The sequence below is a fragment of the Triticum dicoccoides genome, chromosome 3A (assembly GCF_002162155.2).
Source record: "Triticum dicoccoides isolate Atlit2015 ecotype Zavitan chromosome 3A, WEW_v2.0, whole genome shotgun sequence".
NCBI classification, from domain to species: domain Eukaryota; kingdom Viridiplantae; phylum Streptophyta; class Magnoliopsida; order Poales; family Poaceae; genus Triticum; species Triticum dicoccoides.
In genome coordinates, this window is record NC_041384.1 from 31,815,325 (window position 1) to 31,833,886 (window position 18,562).

The window sequence follows — 18,562 nt, forward strand, 5'->3', positions numbered from 1 at the left end:
ATCGTAAACCAATACATCAACATCCAAGTTGCTAAAATAAAATAATATCTAGCTCCCACTTACAACACGCTAGAAAACCACATGTAATATGGACCTTTTGGAGGGTGCAAGCATGAAAAATCTCCACCATCACTTCAAATTAAGCACCACAAACTAAATATGCCGCCAGCATATCACTCCACTTCCACAAAATACGTGTACACTTGTAAATGCATCCATCCAAAATAGAAACACCACATTATCTATATATACACCGCCAACACATGTGTACACACCCCACATCAACCACCTCATCATATTGTCTCCAACCCTAGCTAGAACAGCATCTCATCGATCTTAACCTGTAAACATCCACAACACAAGAAAAACAGCACATCATTATTTGCATATGTACCTGGCTTAGCTTAGCTAGCAGCAAAGCCCACACAAGCACACAGACACACACACTCCAGAGAACACCAGGCCAAGAAACCACAGAAAAGCAACCAGCCATGGGGGTGGAGATCCTGAGCTCCACGGGGGAACACTCCTCCCAGTACTCTTCCGGGGCCGTGTCCACGGCCACGACGGAGTCGGGCGTCGGCGGACGGCTGCCGACTGCGCCGAGCCTGCCTGTCGCCATCGCCGACGAGTCCGTGACCTCGCGGTCGGCATCGGCGCAGTCGGCGTCGTCGCGGTTCAAGGGGGTTGTGCCGCAGCCCAACGGGCGGTGGGGCGCCCAGATCTACGAGCGCCACGCGCGCGTCTGGCTCGGCACGTTCCCGGACGAGGACTCGGCGGCGCGCGCCTATGACGTGGCCGCGCTCCGGTACCGGGGCCGCGAGGCCACCACCAACTTCCCCTGCGCGGCCGCAGAGGCGGAGCTCGCCTTCCTGGCGGCGCACTCCAAGGCCGAGATCGTCGACATGCTCCGGAAGCACACCTACGCGGACGAGCTGCGCCAGGGCCTTCGTCGCGGCCGCGGCATGGGGGCGCGCGCCCAGCCGACGCCGTCGTGGGCGCGGGAGCCCCTCTTCGAGAAGGCCGTGACCCCGAGTGACGTCGGCAAACTCAACCGCCTCGTGGTGCCGAAGCAGCACGCCGAGAAGCACTTCCCCCTGAAGCGCACGCCGGAGACGACAACGACAACCGGTAAGGGGGTGCTGCTCAACTTCGAGGACGGCGAGGGGAAAGTGTGGAGGTTCCGGTACTCGTACTGGAACAGCAGCCAGAGCTACGTCCTCACCAAGGGTTGGAGCCGCTTCGTCCGTGAGAAGGGCCTCGGTGCCGGCGACTCCATCGTGTTCTCGTGCTCGGCCTACGGGCAGGAGAAGCAGTTCTTCATCGACTGCAAGAAGAACAAGACGATGGCGAGCTGCCCCGCTGACGGCGGCGCCGCAACGGCGTCGCCGCCTGTGGCAGAGGCAGCTAATGGAGAACAAGTCCGTGTCGTGAGGCTGTTTGGCGTCGACATCGCCGGAGAGAAGAGGGGGCGAGTGGCGCAGGCGGAGCAGGAGTTGTTCAAGAGGCAATGCGTGGCACACAGCCAGCACTCTCCTGCCCTAGGTGCCTTCGTCTTATAGCATCTGCACATACAGCTCTATATTCCTCTCCGGTTCTCCTCCGTCTTTATTCTGGTTGTTACATGCATGATATATGTTGATCTGTCTGTGGATTAGAATAATTTTGTTCCTGAATTTTGCATAGAACTCGTTCTTAAGTCCGATTGCAAAATGAGTTGTATGTAATTATGTGTGTGTAGTGTGTACACCACTAGGAATTCTAGCTAGAGAGATCATAATAATCCTACGATGTTGTTGCATATATATATCTATATATGTACTATCATCTTGACACATCAATAGATTCATTCTGCCATCTAATTAAGAGATGTGTTTCCTGTATGTTTCAATCAAGATTTGTTCACTACTCCAATTGATATCCCTCGCAACCACATAAGCAAGCAATAAGAAACCATTGCTAAATCAGTATTTTCCATACATGCATGGAAAATTATGGGCATTGAGAGCTTACACATGACAAATAATTGAATTGTTTGCTGTCATGGATTGTGTTACATTCACATGGCTAAATTTGTCAGTTTTATCTTCATTTGCATTCATTTTTGGCATATGTTGCTATATCTTGCTTCAGTGGGTCTCCGTTAGATATGATTGAACATCTCGCTCACACTAGATGCTTCAACTTCATCATTCTTACATTAGTATTTCATATACCAAAAAGGAGTGCATTAATTTATATGTACCTATCAATCAAGTAATGTTTATCTTCATGTTAGTTTTCAACTTTTGCCTGTATAATGTTCACGACCCTATTGTTTAAGATCTTGCTAGCTTAAATTATAATATTACATCAATCTACTGCACCTCTTTAAAATGATCAGAAGCTTTACCAAACCATGAATATACTACTAAGGGACACTTAGGTTTATATGAATCCCTATTTTGTTTCTGAGCTTTGAGTTATGTAACAATCTGACCATATTGTTATTGACCAGATTTGTTAGTGTAAACAGCATATATACGACTGCGGAGAAGTATATTGATGACTACCTAAAACTGAGCCATGATAGATTTATACGAAGCGGAAAAGATTGAATACCATCTATGTTTGCATGCATACAAGTAAGAAGTAATATATTTGATTTTACTTGCTTCTTGGTCTTCGATTGTGTTATAGTTGACTTGATTAGTTCGCTCACATAGCTAAATTTCTCCATCGCTTTCTCATGTTTTGTAAGAAGTAATACATACCTGGTATCGAAGAGGTATGTGTATGATTTTTTTTGCGGGAAAGGTATGTATATGCTTTAAAACATGATATGTGAAGTAACTTTTTCTACAAATGATTTTCATGCAAATAACACTATCTAATAGATACTAGAACAAAGGGTAGTAAGTAGTAACCTAGCTAGGTCAGTTATACGTATGTACTTATTTCATAAGAGCCTCACTTAAATTTCTGATCAAGGTATTTCACATCAATATATGAAAGCTTCTATCTCTGATGAAAATTTAGCATCTTTTGCATAAGTAACACACCGTGCTGATTAAATGTCATTTTCTTATTTTAATAGATGCATGCACATTACACACACTGTAAATTTAGAATAATGTACTGAAGTTATGGATGTACTCATGTTATAAATATGTTCACATACAAAAAATGAACAAACCATAATCGTACATTGGAGAAAAGCAACAAGGTTTGTTGTAGTTGCAGGCTTGCAGCCAGTTGATTTTCTGTATTGAGCATGCCCAGTTGGTCATATTTCTGTGCTGTCTTTTATGGTTGCACATGGTCAATCATGTTTTCGAGCACACAAGTATTTTTCTTTGTATATGTACTTAGATAGGCTCCATTATGTTGTTTCAAATAGATGCCACATCTCTGCTTTATTCCAATATATGTGTCAATTATGTGATCTGAAGATATGTTAACATCCAGGAATCATAAATATCTCAACAAACAGTCTGAGTTATATTGGAGACAATATGGTAGAGATCGTACCCATTGCTAAATGGACATGTCATGATTGCTGACTATCAAAAAAAAATACCAATCCACAAGTGGTATATATTTTTTCGGAAATACTAACGCCCACACGTGTGGGCGTTTGCATCTCGCCGACACGCATGGATCAACGTCGGTTTGAGTTTGCACGAATCTTGGCATGTTTTGCCAGATTTTTTTATGCCACGTAGGATTGAGCTGGTGTGTGGGCATTCATCCGATCACCCACACGTCTGTTTCCCCACGCGGAGGTGTTGGTGTGTGGGCGTTTAGCAGTTCGCCCACACGTTAGTTTTCAACGCACGCAGAGGGGCTGGTGTGTGGGTGTTTATCAGTTCGCCCACACACCCGTCTCCTCTCCCACACCCAAAGCTATCAATTGCCATGTGTATTGCTGGGTACATGGCAATTGCCCTAGTATGCTTGTAAGCAGATGGCAACTCTCTCTTTACCCGACCATGTTATTTTGCCATGTCTTTTTGCAGTGCTACATGGCAACTGCCTAGTGTTTAGTAGATGACAACTCCTAAAGATACCACCGCGCCCACACGCCCGTCTCCTCTCCCACACACAAAGTTGTCAGTTGCCATGTGTTTTGCAGGGTACATGGCAACTGCCCCTAGTGTGCTTGTAAGCAGATGGCAACTCTCTCTTTACCCGACCATGTTATTTTGTCATATCTTTTTGTAGTGCTACATGGCAACTGCCTAGTGTTAGTAGGTGGCAACTTCTAAAGTTTTCAAATCATGGCAACTATAGTAGACCACGCCACACATGGCAACAGCTGCAGTTGTCTAAAAATGGCATCTGGCAGTTGACCTGAGATGGCAACTGCAGTTGAGCAACCATGGCAACTATAGTTGTCCGACATGGCAACTGTAGTTCAGCAACATGGCAACTATAGTTGTCCGACATGGCAACTGTAGTTCAGCAACATGGCAATTGCAGTTAAATGAACATGGAAGAGGGTCCGGACCATGACAACTGCGGGGACGCGTGGTGACTGTCACGCGGGGCACGCGCGACCATGAGGTAGGAGGCCTGACGTACGGATGTGTGGGCGTTATCTATTTTGCCCACACGTAGGCGTGTGGAGGGACCGCGAGGCAAAAAAGAGGCGTGTGGGCATTACTTGTTTTGCCAACACGTAGGCGTGTGGGCTGGTTCTCTTAGACACCACACAAAACGTGTGACCAGACTCCTTAACGTTCACACGTGTGGGCGTTATCGGCTACCTTTTTTTTGAAGGAAAGGACGGGGACCAATTCATAGTAATATTGTACACCCACTATAATTCGCTATTTAGCTAGGCAACTTGCGGATTGATATGCAATAACAGCAGCCAACTTGCATGAGCAGGAACTACTAGGTGGGTTCATTGTACCCACTCAACATTACATTCAGTTAAGCTTAAGTCTACACAGAGATATTGCTGGGATGTTGTATGCAGGACCCGCGATGCAGCATCAATAATAGGACCACAGTTTTAGAAAAGCTAGACACCACTTGGACCCTCGATCTATGACACACACAGGCTACAAATGACACAAAATAAAAAGGCATATATGTACTCCCTCTGTCCGCGAATAAGTGTATGTCTAGCTTTTGTCTTAAGTCAAGGTTTTGAAATTTTGACCAACTATATACAAAAGAGTAATAACATATATGACATCAAATTGGTATATTATGAAAATACATTTCAAAATAGATCTAGTGATATTAATTTAGTGTCATAAATGCTAGTACTTTTCCCTATAAAGTTGGTCAAAGTTTTAAAATTTTGACATAGGACAAAAGTTAGAAGTACATTTATTCGCGGACGAAGGGAGTACAATGAAACATCCCAGCTTCAACTGGTGAAATATCTTGGCATGCTTTCACTTCCAACACCCATATAGATTAAGACATGAGAAAACCCATGAAAAGACCTCATATTTTCTGCTTCAACATCCATATAAATATTTAACTTCGTGAAAAGACACATTTACATCTATTATATAGGCTTAGACTATGAGAAAACTTGTGAAAATACCTCATGTTTTCTGCTTCAACATCCATATAATTATGTAACTTCATGAAAAGGCACATTTACATCTATTATATAGGCCTAGATTATGAGAAAACTGATGAAACGTCCTCATTTTTTCGGCTTCAACATCCATATATTTCTTAATTAAGGATGTTTGTGGTGAAACAATTATTGTTTTTGTTATGGTCTCTTATATCTGCAGTTATCTTGTTAGTTAGCGATGTTCTAACAAAGCGGTACATGTTCTGTTTCACAAAGATGGGAGAATTCTCCAACTCATGTGGTCTACATCATTTTTATTGCATCTAAATATTAATAGGGATTCATACTAGCTTCCACTATAGTTAGCATAAAAGGTTGGACCTCACCGTGATAACCGGGATTTAAATTATTGCATAGACGTTGCACACGCGATTTTCGTAATTGAGATCATTTCAATTTGTTGGTAAAGAATGTTTCACTTTGTAGGTGCCATAGTTTAGGCCCCGCTTAGATCATAGGCTAAGTGTTCTTTTCTCTCCTTATATCTTCTCCTATAGGGTTCCCCGTTAAGAGTCACTTATGTACAGTGGTCGACCCACTTCCCTATGTGCTCTGCTTGCCGGAGAAGAGAAGGGAAAGGAGCATGGCTAAGATGTGTACATATCACGTCTAGCCAGAGTCTTGCATTTAGGGCATATATTGTCATGTTGGAGTCGGAGCATGCCATTGCCGTATTTGAGCTGTCCACGGTGACTATCAGCGGCCTTCCTACAGTGTGCAACCGAAGGAAGCAAAACCAGTGTTTCCCTAAGTAAGCTCGCTAGGTCAAGGCCTTCCCTTCTTCCATTGATTTGGTGGCCGTCGTGATGGAGTTGGAGAAGCTGGGAGGTGGAGCTCGAGATCCTGGCGACTGGGAAGTAGCTCGCCTACATGGGCGATTGCAGAGGAACTACAACACTTGTTGTGATCTTCGGCTAGTGGCGATCGAAAGTCGGTCTTCAATGCATCTCTGGTGTATCTTCTGGCCAAAGGGTGGCCTATTGGAGCATCGATGTCCACAGCTTATCGGCGCCAACTCATCTTCTTTCTCCCGACATGGAGCCTTTATAGGAGGCAGGGCTGTTTAGGCTTGGAGTCCACCAAACCCTTTTTGGCTCCAACTGGCTATATAGCACGGCGGCGATCTTGCCATCTCAAGTGGTGTCGGTGATGCCAAGGGTGTATATGAGCAGAGGATGCAATTTGGACCTGATTTTGAACTCGATTTAGGGTCCTTCCTAAAAAAAATAGGGACATGTTTGTGTTTTCCTCTCTTTCGAGTCTTGTTGAAAGCTTCACACGATTACCATTTTGTGATTGATAGAAGCTCTGGGACCCGTCTATGGTTCAAAGAGAAAAAAAATATTATTTCAGATAAAACACATTCAAACAAACTGTGCATAAACACATATGTAATTGAACCAACTGCGTCGATGTGTTTTTACTACTGTTTCCTATATATCCACATTAATTGACGCGACTCTATACAATGTCTTGCTCACATGGCATAGACGTTGTGTTAATTAATTGGGATAGGTGGGGGTACCATTTACCATTTCGCTTTTCTTTTGTTCGCTGTAGTTTACTGCTACTCAATTGAGCATATATATAATATAAGAGAAAAAAGAATCTCAGCAGCTATTACGTACGTGTCTCGCAGGACTGACTGCTGGAGTAATGGGCGGTGTACACGTAGCAATTGGTGTGGGTCAGGCTTGTCCTTTTCTAATATGTACCAGACGGGCGTACACGACAAGGGCTCGCACTCACTGTAACTATAGCGGCGGACAGAAAAATTCAAGAGGATGTACCGCGGTCACAGTCACCGCATCAATCTACTAGCAGTACTGTTGTACCTATCTACTACTCCTACTATGTAGGTGGTGGCGTCTTCTGTGCGTACGGTCACAGGCCATGGCATGCTGCTTTTGGTAGTACACTGAGACATAGTAGTATATTTATTCTCATCTATCTAGGCTTGGTCAATATAGGCCAACTCCAGGTTCGAGCAGTACTAGGCCAATACGACAACGTACTTGCGCCGATTCACACTCTCATGTCATCCTCTCTTGCCTCACTAATGCACGCTCATAGTACTATTTGGGCCAACTCCCACGCACTAACCCCAATGGCCCGGCCGTGTCGGTTTAAGGGTAAACAGACAAAAAACACGACCCAACACGCGGGAGCAAACGGAAAAATATTTGTTTTCGATTCACTTCCGACCCATTTATGGCCCAAACTTAGGCCCCGTTTGTGTCAATGTTGTGGACGGGCGGGACGCACGCCCTTGTCCTCCTCTGACCCGCCTGTCAAGGACACAGACGCTCATTTTCTCACCCCTATGAGGCCTGCCCTCCTCCCCCGCCCGCCATAGCCGCCACCACCGCCCATTGCCGACCGCCTCCTCGCTGTCTTGCCCGACAGTCCAAACCACGACCACTGCTTTAGCTTCTCCGGTGTTTGCCAGGCTTGCAGAAGGCCACTTCCCAGAAGTCAACTTGGAGATCAATGGCCACCATTGCAGCAAGGGGTACTATCTAGCTGATGGTATCTATCCTTAGTAGTCAACTCTTGTGAAGACAATACCCAGTCCGCAAGGAGAGAAGAGACAGAGATTTACCAAATGCAAGAGAGTGCTAGGAATGATGTAGAGCGTGCTTTTGGTGTGCTTCAATCTCAATGCAGTATCGTTCGACACCCCGCACTAACATGGAGCACGGAGAAGCTTTGGCAGGTGATGATTGCTTGTGTGATCATGCACAACATGATCGTGAAGGATAAGCGTGCTACGACCAAGGGTTTGATTTTCAGGGTGAAAATATTATGCCAGGGCACCGAGAAACGGCAACGTTTGAACAATTCACCTCATTCTATCATGAAATACGTGATTGGCATACTCATATGCAGCTCCGGGATGACTTGGTTGAGTACATGTGGACTCACATTGGCAACCAATAGATCTATTAGTTCAATTTCTTTTCATGAAAAATGATTTTGATTGGGTTGTGAAACTGTTTGATATTGTTTTTATTTCGATTGGGTTGTAAGACTATTTTGGATGTGAAACTATTTGATTATGAACTATTTGCTATGTTTGATTTTAGCTTAAAGAATGCATATGGGCCTCCAGCCACCGGATGAGATGCGGCAAAGATGAGGCCACGCGTTGGGCGCACGGCCGCCGCATCCAGGAAAATGGGTGGATGTCACCCCATTGCCATCTCCAAATGGACAAAATCCGGACAACAGACGTTCGTTTGGGGTTGTGCGTTGGAGTTAGCCTCATGCACTCCCTCTATATGTTCACCAATGAAGCTAGACAACCCATGCTCAGAATGAGGGTTGTATCAGCAAAAAGTGCACGAGGCTATTAGTGACAAGCCAACTCGGCCAATGGACCCCGTGCGGCGGCTAAACGGCACATTGTGGTTGGTCGATGAGTTTTTTACCGCACTCTATCATGTTTGTTGATGGTGATTCCCCTTTTCGTGATTTTGTGGATGAATAGTGTTCGGACCTGCCAAGTTTGTGGACTTTTGTTGCTATTAGAGCATCTCTTAAATGGACTGAGCCAGGTTTTTCTTTCTACTTCTTCTCATCTGTCGGGGCAGCGATCTGATTGTCTGCCCTATTGAGATATATTCCGTCTTTCTTCATTAGTTTGGGATTTTGGGTTGAGTTGGTTGAAGCATGAAGTCGATATGGTATCCAAGCCAAAATGTCGCAAGTCCAAAATCCTGTCGATGCAGTAGTTAAAGAAAAAGATTCTACGGCCTATATCGATTCCATGTCTAAAAACTAAATATGTCTAGACGTGAGGGGGAGTATTGAAATATATCCCGCCTCTCTCTAGGCAAATGCTAGGCCATTTAATCTTTTGGAGCAGTACCAGGGAATACGACAACGTACTTGGAGTGGAGCGATTCACACTCTCATGCATGCATCGTTTGGGCACTGGCTACCTCACCAATGCATGCTCAGAATGTGCATGTACTAACTGTGCATGTTCACCAATGCGGCAAGGCAATGCATGCTCAGAATGTACTCCCTCCGATCCTTTTTAGTTTGCATATAAGATTTGACTGAAGTCAAGGCTCGTAAAGTTTGACCAATTTTATAAAAAAAAGTATTAACATTCACAATCTGAAATCAATATCAATAGATGTGTTATGACTTAAAGTCTCATATTGTATAACTTTAGCATAGCAGATGTTGATATTTTTTCATATAAATACGGTCAAACTTTGTGAAGTTTGATTTTAGAGAATTCTAATATGCAGAGTAAAAAGGACCGGAGGGAGTACATGCACTACTCCTGTGTCCATGACAAGCGTGTGTATATGCGCCTGTGTGCGCGAAGGGAGAGAGAGAGTTCTCAGACCTCCTCCCTCTCTCCTGTTGCCTACCTTGTCGTCTCTTGTGTGCTGGCCAATGAAAACCCGTGCACGGTCGTAGGACAAGGCCATGAATGCTTCACGTGCAGTCAGGCGTCAAAAGCTTTCTTCGCCGTCAATGGTCACCGGTCAATGGTTCCACCGGCCGCGTGCGTATGTGCATCGTCAAGTCTTGCCAATCATGTCATGCGTCTCTTTAGCAATGCAATGTGTGTGCATATTTTACATGATACTTTCAATACTGCTACTATGTGCTGGGAACAAAAATTAGATTAGAACACTGCCTCGTTCCTCTGCACCCGCAAATGAGCAGGAAAGCAACAAAGTGGTCATCCATTCCCGCCAAACCATACATAAAGAAGATTCCTAACCCTTTTCTGAAAAGGGGGCTGGAACACCCAGCTTTCGTGTAATTCTAACGCACACAACCATATTTCATTTAAGTTGATGAAGCCGAAATTTACATAACATAACCAACTAGGAATGAACCACGTAATATTAGAAAAAAAACCGACAGAACCATGCCAGCAGCAAACTCTTAGAGCATCTCCACTCGTTGGCATCCCCAGGAGGCATTTCTTTCGCCCCTTGGGGGGCTGCCGGCGAAATTTTTTGCCTGGGGGCGCAAATCTTTCCACTCGTTGTGCCCCCCAGGAGCAGTGTTGAGGCTCAAGTAGGCAGCGGCATTTCGTCGAGCAGGTCACAGGCGATGCCGTGGGCATGCTCCGGTGCATACAGGCCCTGCTCGCGGCGCAGTCCCTCCATTTGGAGAGGTCAGGGGAGGAAGCGAGTCCGGCGACGTCGTGCTCCATGTACTCGAAGACGGGGTAGATGCTGGCGGAGGAGCGGGAGGTGATGAGGCCGTGGATGCCAATCACGTCCGCGCTGCCCCACGGCATGCTGCTGGAGGTCTTCGGGCGGCTGCCGGTCGCGGCGGTGTGCCGCCGCTAGCGCCGCGTCGTGTCCCGCGCGCCCGGCCTCCTCGCCCCACCACTTCGGCTTCTTCCGCAACCACGGCCCGTTCGCGCTGCCGCCGTTCGTCCTCACCACGGGCGTCACGCTCGCGCCCCATCAACGGCGTTGGGTGCGTGTCCACTGGCGACACAGGAGGAGGAGGGGGAGGAAGAGGTGCCAGTCACTTCGTTGCTGATACTGCTGCGGAGGTCGCTGCTGCTATGTAGCAGCGTGCGCGCCGAGGATGGCACCGGCACCGCAGCTGCGGGGATGCAGATAGGGTGGCAGCAGCAAGAGCAATACGCGGAGCGTGGCGGAGCTCGCGGGCGCCGTGGGCGTGCGGAGCGTGGCGGAGCTCGCGGGCGCCGTGGGCGCGGGTGGGCTCGCGGCGGGGCAGGTCGTGGACCTCGCCAGGGAGGGCGCCGACGTCGGCCTCGCCACGCTGGAGTACATCCACGTGCACAAGACGGCGTGGCTCCTGGAGGCCGGGGCGGTGTGCGGCGCCATCGTCGCCGGAGAAGACGACGAGGAGGTCGAGGGCGTCCGCCGCCTCCCCGCACCGTCCGTCGTGGCCTCGCCCCTGGCCTGCACCCCACACCTCGCGCCCCGCACCCCGCCGTGGCTGCCCACCCTGCTGCGCCCGTGGATGGAGAGAAGGAGAAGAGAAGAGAGAAGCATGTGGATGGGCCCCGGAGGAAAAGTGAGGAGAGAGGGAGTGGGAGGCTGACGGCGGGCCCAAGGCATGCAAAGCGGTCTCTCTCCTCCCCCAGCTGCCCCCCGGGATCCTGGGTTTGGGGTGGGCTCGCCGGCCGTATTTTTGCCCAAATCCGGCGATAATTGAGGTCGTGGGGGCGTGACTGGGTCTTTTTTTTGCCGCCAGCGACGAAAAAGTGCTCTTGGGGGCCTTCCTGGGGAGCCGGCTGGAGATTCCCTTAGTACCACCATGCCCGTGTCCGTGCACCGATTCCCATACAACGCACTCGAGGCCGAAATTAGCTTCACCTCTTCTCCTTTTTCATGTCTATTTTGCATGTTGTTCTGCAACTAGTTGGTATCTACTTGTAGTGTTTTGCACTTTATTAAATTTTTCAATAACAAGTGTGGTCAAATTTGATTATTGTATTTGCCAAGAGTCTTCAATAATTGACCCTCGCTAGCATCAAGTGTGGTCGAAAAAATCAAAGAGGAAAGTGTGTGTTTGTCTAGACTGACAAAATATAGTGTGTATAGATTTTATTTTTCAAAAGTCAAGTTTCATAAAATGTTTGACCAAGTTTTTTATAGAAACTATGCACATATATAATACAAAATTAATATCATTAGATACGTCGAGAAACATATTGTATGTTATATTTATTTTGCATTGTTAATGTTGATACTTTTAACTAAAATCTTCGTCAAACTTTGTGAAGTTTTATTTTTGGAAAAAATAAATACACTCGCTATATTTTGGAAGGAAGGAGCATTGCAAGGTATATGTATGTTATATTTATTTTGCATTGTTAATGTTGATCGACTGGCTTTCTTTCCTCTTAGGTTTCACCCTAGGTCCTTGATGTTTTTTTTATATCATTGGCACAATTTTAAGGCTTTTTTTTAGAAAATACATATTTATTGCAAGGTATACAATTACGTTGAAAACCAGTTTTAGATAAATATGGACCAACTTTTTTTGTTTCTGACGGGCTACACACGCATATATGCTTCAACATTTGATTCTTATATGTTATATTTTATTTTTCTTATCAGATCATTAGTTATACATGATGTAGCTTGAAACTTAGTAGTTCCCTTTTTAAGGCAAGTGTTGCTACTGATGATAAATTCGTATTATCCATACATAAAGCACAAATGATGGGAATACTATAGCGACCATGGGTGCTTATGCCTGAACGTTCCTAAAAGAAAGTGGGCATCCGCATAATTCAAAATAATTTTACAGTGCACATTGTACAAAAGTATGTCCACTACCAAGATTTGCCAACGAGATGTAAACAGGTTCATGATTTTACAAAAAAAAACATGTACACACTTCTACAAATAGTTGGTATATTTTGTCCAACAATATACTATTTTTGCGTAGATCACGAACATGTCTGTCTTTTGCACATTGCAAGTAGCCATTCTTTCTGTGAGAGCAAGTAGCTCACATTCTAATACACAACAAACATGATTCTTGTTTTTAAAAATGAAATGTGCAAGTGCACATAGTTGCTGATGAGGTAATTTTACAATGTGTCTACTTAAAAGCCCGTACTTAATGAACGACACCTCATTTTTGTGACAAAGACATATACATATTGACTAGAAATCCGGCACCCCATCTACGACCGGTTTCTCTGGTTAATCGCCGAACACGGTCTAACCACTATTCGGAGCATATCCTAGGCTAGAATGTGACAGTGGAAGAAATTTGAATCGGACTAGGTGTGGATTCATGCATGGATTTATGTCTCTAGCTAGACCCATTCAAGCCAAGGGGGAAAGCATGATCACCACAAAACGATTTGTAGGGTCCAATTTTTGTTAGAATGGAGAGCCACTTGTGGGTTTCCAAGGGAAAACCTTTTCCATGGTTTCGGACCAGCAGCACACAGTATCAGACCCAACAAGTTGCTGGCTCAAGTTTCCATCTCCAACCAGCCACCCTCAATTCCACCTCTTGCAACTTGCAACCTGTTCATATCAAAGGACAACCAACTTGTCCCTTAGCTGGCCTAGCTATTCGATCACCTTTATGATCGATCGATGTATATGGTTCAAAGAATGGAACTTATTGCCACTTGCACCTAGAATACTATAGTAGGTTTCTGGTGATCATATGTTGAGCATATGCAGATTCAAAGAACCTCTCGTCCATATGGAACTAGGCAGCAGGCAAATTCTGTGGATGGCGTCACAGATGCATGCATGGAGCCATGGACAGATAAGAATTGTAAAATGCACACCCTTTTTCATTTTAATATCACCTTGATGATATCCCCTGCTGCAACTTGCATATATTCTGCAGCTGGTGATCGTCCTTGGTTTTGGTCCATGCATGTATGCAAGAACGCATGCTAGCTGCGGACGCAGTGTTGGTTTGGTCAAGTTCATGGAATCCACTCGGAGCGTATGTCGAGAGTAGACTTTGACAGGAAAATTTTCCAGGTCTGGGGAGTTTGGAGTTAACTTGTGGCAACGTCCTAGCTGCTTCGCATTGCGCACATGCACATTTCATGGGCGTCTTATTATTTTAGCAACACTAATACTCACTCAGCTTTGGCAAACAGATGGCTTCCTGAAAAACGTGCAATCAAAACTTCTTTTTTCTTTTTGCGGTGGAATGAAAGCTTAGCTTTGACTAGCATTGTTTAGAAAAATATCTTAGTTGGGTAAAAGATGAAATGGTTGTTATGGAAACTATTCTCGTAATATAAAATGGACACCTTTTATATACTCCCATGAGTATGTTCTCCCACACACCTCTTAAAAGAATCTATTATGCTTAGTTATCATCTCCAGTATATCTCATTAGTTATTTTATGACATCCCAATATTGCTAGTATAAAAAAAATTACCATGGCCCAGCAAGTGCTAAATATCACCAGTAAAACAATTCATGGCAAGAAGCACCTAATTTGTAGCCCCAGCCTGCCAACAGATGAACAGGCAATCTGCAAGTGCTGCATCGATCATTGCCCAGCAAGTGCTAAATCTACAAGTGTTACACACTCATCTTTTCTCTGTGTAAAAAGGTTAACATATAGAAAAATGCTACATCTTTGATAAAAAGATACAAGTGCATCTCAAGATAAACTCATAATCTGCTTCTAAAGGCAGGGACAAGCTTCAAATTCACACTCAAACTTTTGCAGAATACCAACACTTTTTTTTCTAGGTGTTGTAGAATGATATGGATGAACCTACAATTTTTCTTTCCTGTTTTTCTTTTTGCGGGGAGATATGTGTACTTAATATGTAAAATAGAATGTATGAAGTTGCATTTTTGGGGGGTAAAATGCACAAAATAATTGTGATATTGATGGTTATTCATAATGAAGGAAATTAATATCATCACATAGTACATCTTCTCCGCGCTTGGAGTTCTCAGCATCTTATTGATTAATTAACTCGGATACGTACCTCAATTTGTTTGATGCCACTTGTGTCTGGAATATCTTGGCATGTTATCAAAGCGGCGGCATCTGAGAGAAAAACAAGGAGGTATTAGCTACTAGCTAGCCGTGGTTTTCTTTTCCCACCACGAGAGACCGTCCACTTGGCAGGTTTTGAAACCTACCAAAGCTATGGAAAGGTGCTCCAAGTTGGAATCGCCAAGTGGAGTTAGATTATTAGATGAGAAGGACATACCCCGTTTACATGCATGCATGAACCTCTTTTGTGTTTTGTGCTTTGTAGTTATTGTTTATACAAACACAATTGGATACGTTGGCCCATTTGCTAGTGCTTTGGTTCTTCCGAAATGCGCACCTAAAGGAAGAAGAGTCGGCGAAAACATGTGCTAGGCGAGAGCTGTGAGGGCACGACTCCACTCGTCGTCAAGCACGCGTTAGAGGACTCTTGGTTGCGTGGATGCGTTCATCTTCTTCATAATCGAAAGAAATGGTAGAAGAATATACCTCCGTGGGGCTAGCATATATGTGTACTCCAGCATTGATCTTATTAGCTGTTGAAATTTACGACAATTAAGACCTTCTAGAAAATTAAGTTGTGTGCTTTTATGAGCAGACCAATGAAAGCTCCAGCAGCCCGTCAGGGAGCGTACGACATGTAGTAATGATGCTGCAACTGTTGCAAGTCTCGTACCAACTAAACGTAGATCCAATTAGTAACTAGCGTCCGCGCCTGAGGCTGAGCCCCACAAGGTACCAATTCATAAAAGTTTACAGGAGGTACCACTGAATCCACAGGACAAAGTATAATTCAGCTGTCAAGTGGCGCTTACATGATTCAGGTATCGTTGCAGGTAGCCCGGCACAAAACTCATGTGGCACACGCCGTCGAAAAGAGTAAAAAGTAATTTTAGATGCCAGAGAGACTGAAAACAATTACTATGAAGCTACAGCACAAGGACTCCCCACCTTAAGAATCCTTACTCTTTAATACACTTGTTGGATTGAGACTCCAGAGAGTACTGGCAGCAAATCAACCCTCTTCACTGAACTGTTTCTTGAGCTTCTCGTGTACTTCCAGGTCCGTCTTGCCAACGGTCGGCCTCTGCCAGCGAGGACTTTCTTGACATCAGTCACTGGGATCAGGGGTGAAAGAATCTGCAACCCAGCAATACACCATAGCGATTCAATTCCACAGAGACCTTTTGGAGGAAATATAATCTATAGTATCTTACCTGTGAAGCGATCAGGTGCCTTTGGATGCAAGCTCCTGGATCGTAGTCTGGACAGTGCCACCATCAGTCTAAAAGAACATTACATCCCATGTCTTACGCACGGGCTCAAACAAGATATCTTTCACCTGTTAACAAATAGCAAGAACTAGAAACATGTCACATTGTACAGACACAACTCAGGATTGTGCGGAAACTACTTGTGCTGTTACAGAGAGCAATGCCGGAACCAGAAAATCCATCTGTCCCATGGCCCAAGACCTCAAAATCACTTTCCGATGAGCTGTGTGCTGTATCCCCAAAGATGGACCTGAGTGGATTGCGAAGATTGTGACAACCTTTCTGAACAGAACTTCTTTCAAGTAGTGTTGCACATATGTTCCTTGAGTACCTTAAACATATGCTGCCTTGCTCTCAGAGTCAGGTAAAGGAATGTAGGATACGCTTGTCAAACTGTCGCCGCACAGCCTGAAATAATGAGTATATGTCAATTGCCACTGTTCAAGACACATCGAAAGAATGTTTATAAACATAAATGGCACTGTGTATTTGACAAGTCTTCAGAAACCTGATCCAGAGCATATGGCATACTCGTAGCAGCAAGAACAAAGACAAGAACTTTATCATCACTATGGCCAACACCCTGGACAGTTACAGGAAAACAAGCAAAATTATTAGCCTAAACTGTTTTGGTGAGGAATCTATACTGCTTGTTTTTGGTACCAGATATCCAGTGTTATAACTAATAGCCAATCCAGTATTAGCCAACACTGTGCTGAGGAATCCATGGGACAACGGCTTGACAAAATCAAATGGAAATATGTTTTTTTCCTCTTAACATGCAACAGTAGTGGTAAAGTAGAAAAAGCTAGGCTCCATAATCTGTACACCGAATATGTCTGGCTATCACTTCTCCATTTCTCAACTATTGGAATCATTTACCATCCTAAGTACAAAATTCAAACTAAGCATGTCTAGTTGCCATGTTCTGCAGCAGAACACACATTCAGAAACAGTTCACAACATTATAGGCTGCAAAAATACACCTACATCCGTACATGATGTTCTAGTCGCCATAGTTCACTTCTATTGCTTTTTCCATGTGTACCACATAAAGAATCAATTTCATCAGAGAAGATAACTGAAGGAGCATTTCGCGGTCCATTTGGGAAAGATTAGCAACTAGTTTCTCGCTCTGTCCCATCCATTTCAAAACAACGTCTGATGAAGATATAGTGCAGGTAAATTGAATGCATAACTTTAAGGGTATTATATTAGCAGTAGAGAGAAATGGAAACTGGTAGGAAATGAACATTACCAACACACATGGACACATCAAGTGCATAAGAAAGAAAATAGCAATTTTGTTTAGACATATTTACGTACTATTGAAAACCTGCAATGCGCTGTGGCATGAGCAGCCCACACAAATTTGCATGGTACAGTACCCACTACACATGTTTGCCAAATGTTGTATGCTGTGGCTTCATAAACGCTAGTTCTTACATATAATTTGAAGATACCAAAAAGATGTGGAACAGAGAACTTTCCTAGTTTAAATTTTCTGAATTGCACCATGCAGGGGTAAAGCTTGCCTAGTACAATCCTTCCCCAGATACGGAGACAACCCAGCTTCCACCGACACAGGAAAGTGGAGCCAGGACGGAGAGGTCCAAGATGTTGGTGCACCGGGTAGGGGCAACACACGGAGAACGACCCCGCAGATTGAAATGGCCCCATCCGCACGAGCCGGCTTCGCACCAAGCCGGAGACTCTTCCTCGGCCCCATCCGCCTCATCCCCGACACGGCCGAGGATCTGATCCACCCGGTCCTCTTCTCCGAAGGGCAGATCTTCTGCTTTGGTGCCCTTGGGTTCAAGGCCGACGGCTCCGAATGCCTCCACCCCTTCGAAAAGCCCTACGGCGAGGCCTCTAGCTTCAAGCAACCAACCTCCCTTGAGCCCGGCCGGGTTGGTGCCAAGCGGGATGAGAAGAAACGGGCTAGCCATGCTGCCCGGGGATTGGAAGAACTTAAGCCCCAAAATACCTAACTGACCCATGGCGGAGATGTACCCCCTTCATGGACAATGTTCACGGCACCAAGCGGTGGGGTGCCGCATCATACGTCGGCTTGCCTAGTATAATCCTTCCCCAAATACATAGACAATCCAGCTTCCACCGACCCGGGAAAGTGGAGCCAGGACGAAGAGGTCCAAGATGTAAAGCCACCCGAGGACCCATCCCGAGTCCAGATATGTAACCCTAACCTCGTCGGTATATAAGGTGGAGGGAGGGAGATCT

The 18,562-nt window shown here is 45.2% G+C and overlaps 2 protein-coding genes across 2 annotated transcripts in view; one reads left to right on the forward strand and one right to left on the reverse strand.

Moving 5' to 3' along the window:
• The first annotated feature begins 281 nt into the window (after positions 1-281).
• On the forward strand, positions 282-1,866 carry LOC119266852 (AP2/ERF and B3 domain-containing protein Os01g0141000-like). The gene has a single exon (XM_037548127.1). It carries the CDS (start codon positions 492-494, stop codon positions 1,560-1,562), a length of 1,071 nt encoding a protein of 356 aa, XP_037404024.1. The 5' UTR covers positions 282-491; the 3' UTR covers positions 1,563-1,866.
• A 13,898-nt stretch (positions 1,867-15,764) lies between these two features.
• The window catches only part of LOC119271822 (proline-rich receptor-like protein kinase PERK9), a 14,135-nt gene continuing 11,337 nt past the window's right edge, over positions 15,765-18,562 (reverse strand). The window contains exons 3-5 of the mRNA XM_037553493.1: positions 16,830-16,904; positions 16,265-16,729; positions 15,765-16,187 (exon numbers count right to left, since the gene is read on the reverse strand). Of these exons, the coding sequence (XP_037409390.1) occupies positions 16,682-16,729; positions 16,830-16,904 (123 nt within the window). The 3' untranslated portion in view covers positions 15,765-16,187; positions 16,265-16,681. The remainder of the gene's footprint in view (positions 16,188-16,264; positions 16,730-16,829; positions 16,905-18,562) is intronic.

Excerpts from the sequence above, each read along its gene's own strand:
- LOC119266852 (XM_037548127.1), top strand. The coding sequence starts at position 492 with ATGGGGGTGGAGATCCTGAGCTCCACGGGGGAACACTCCTCCCAGTAC.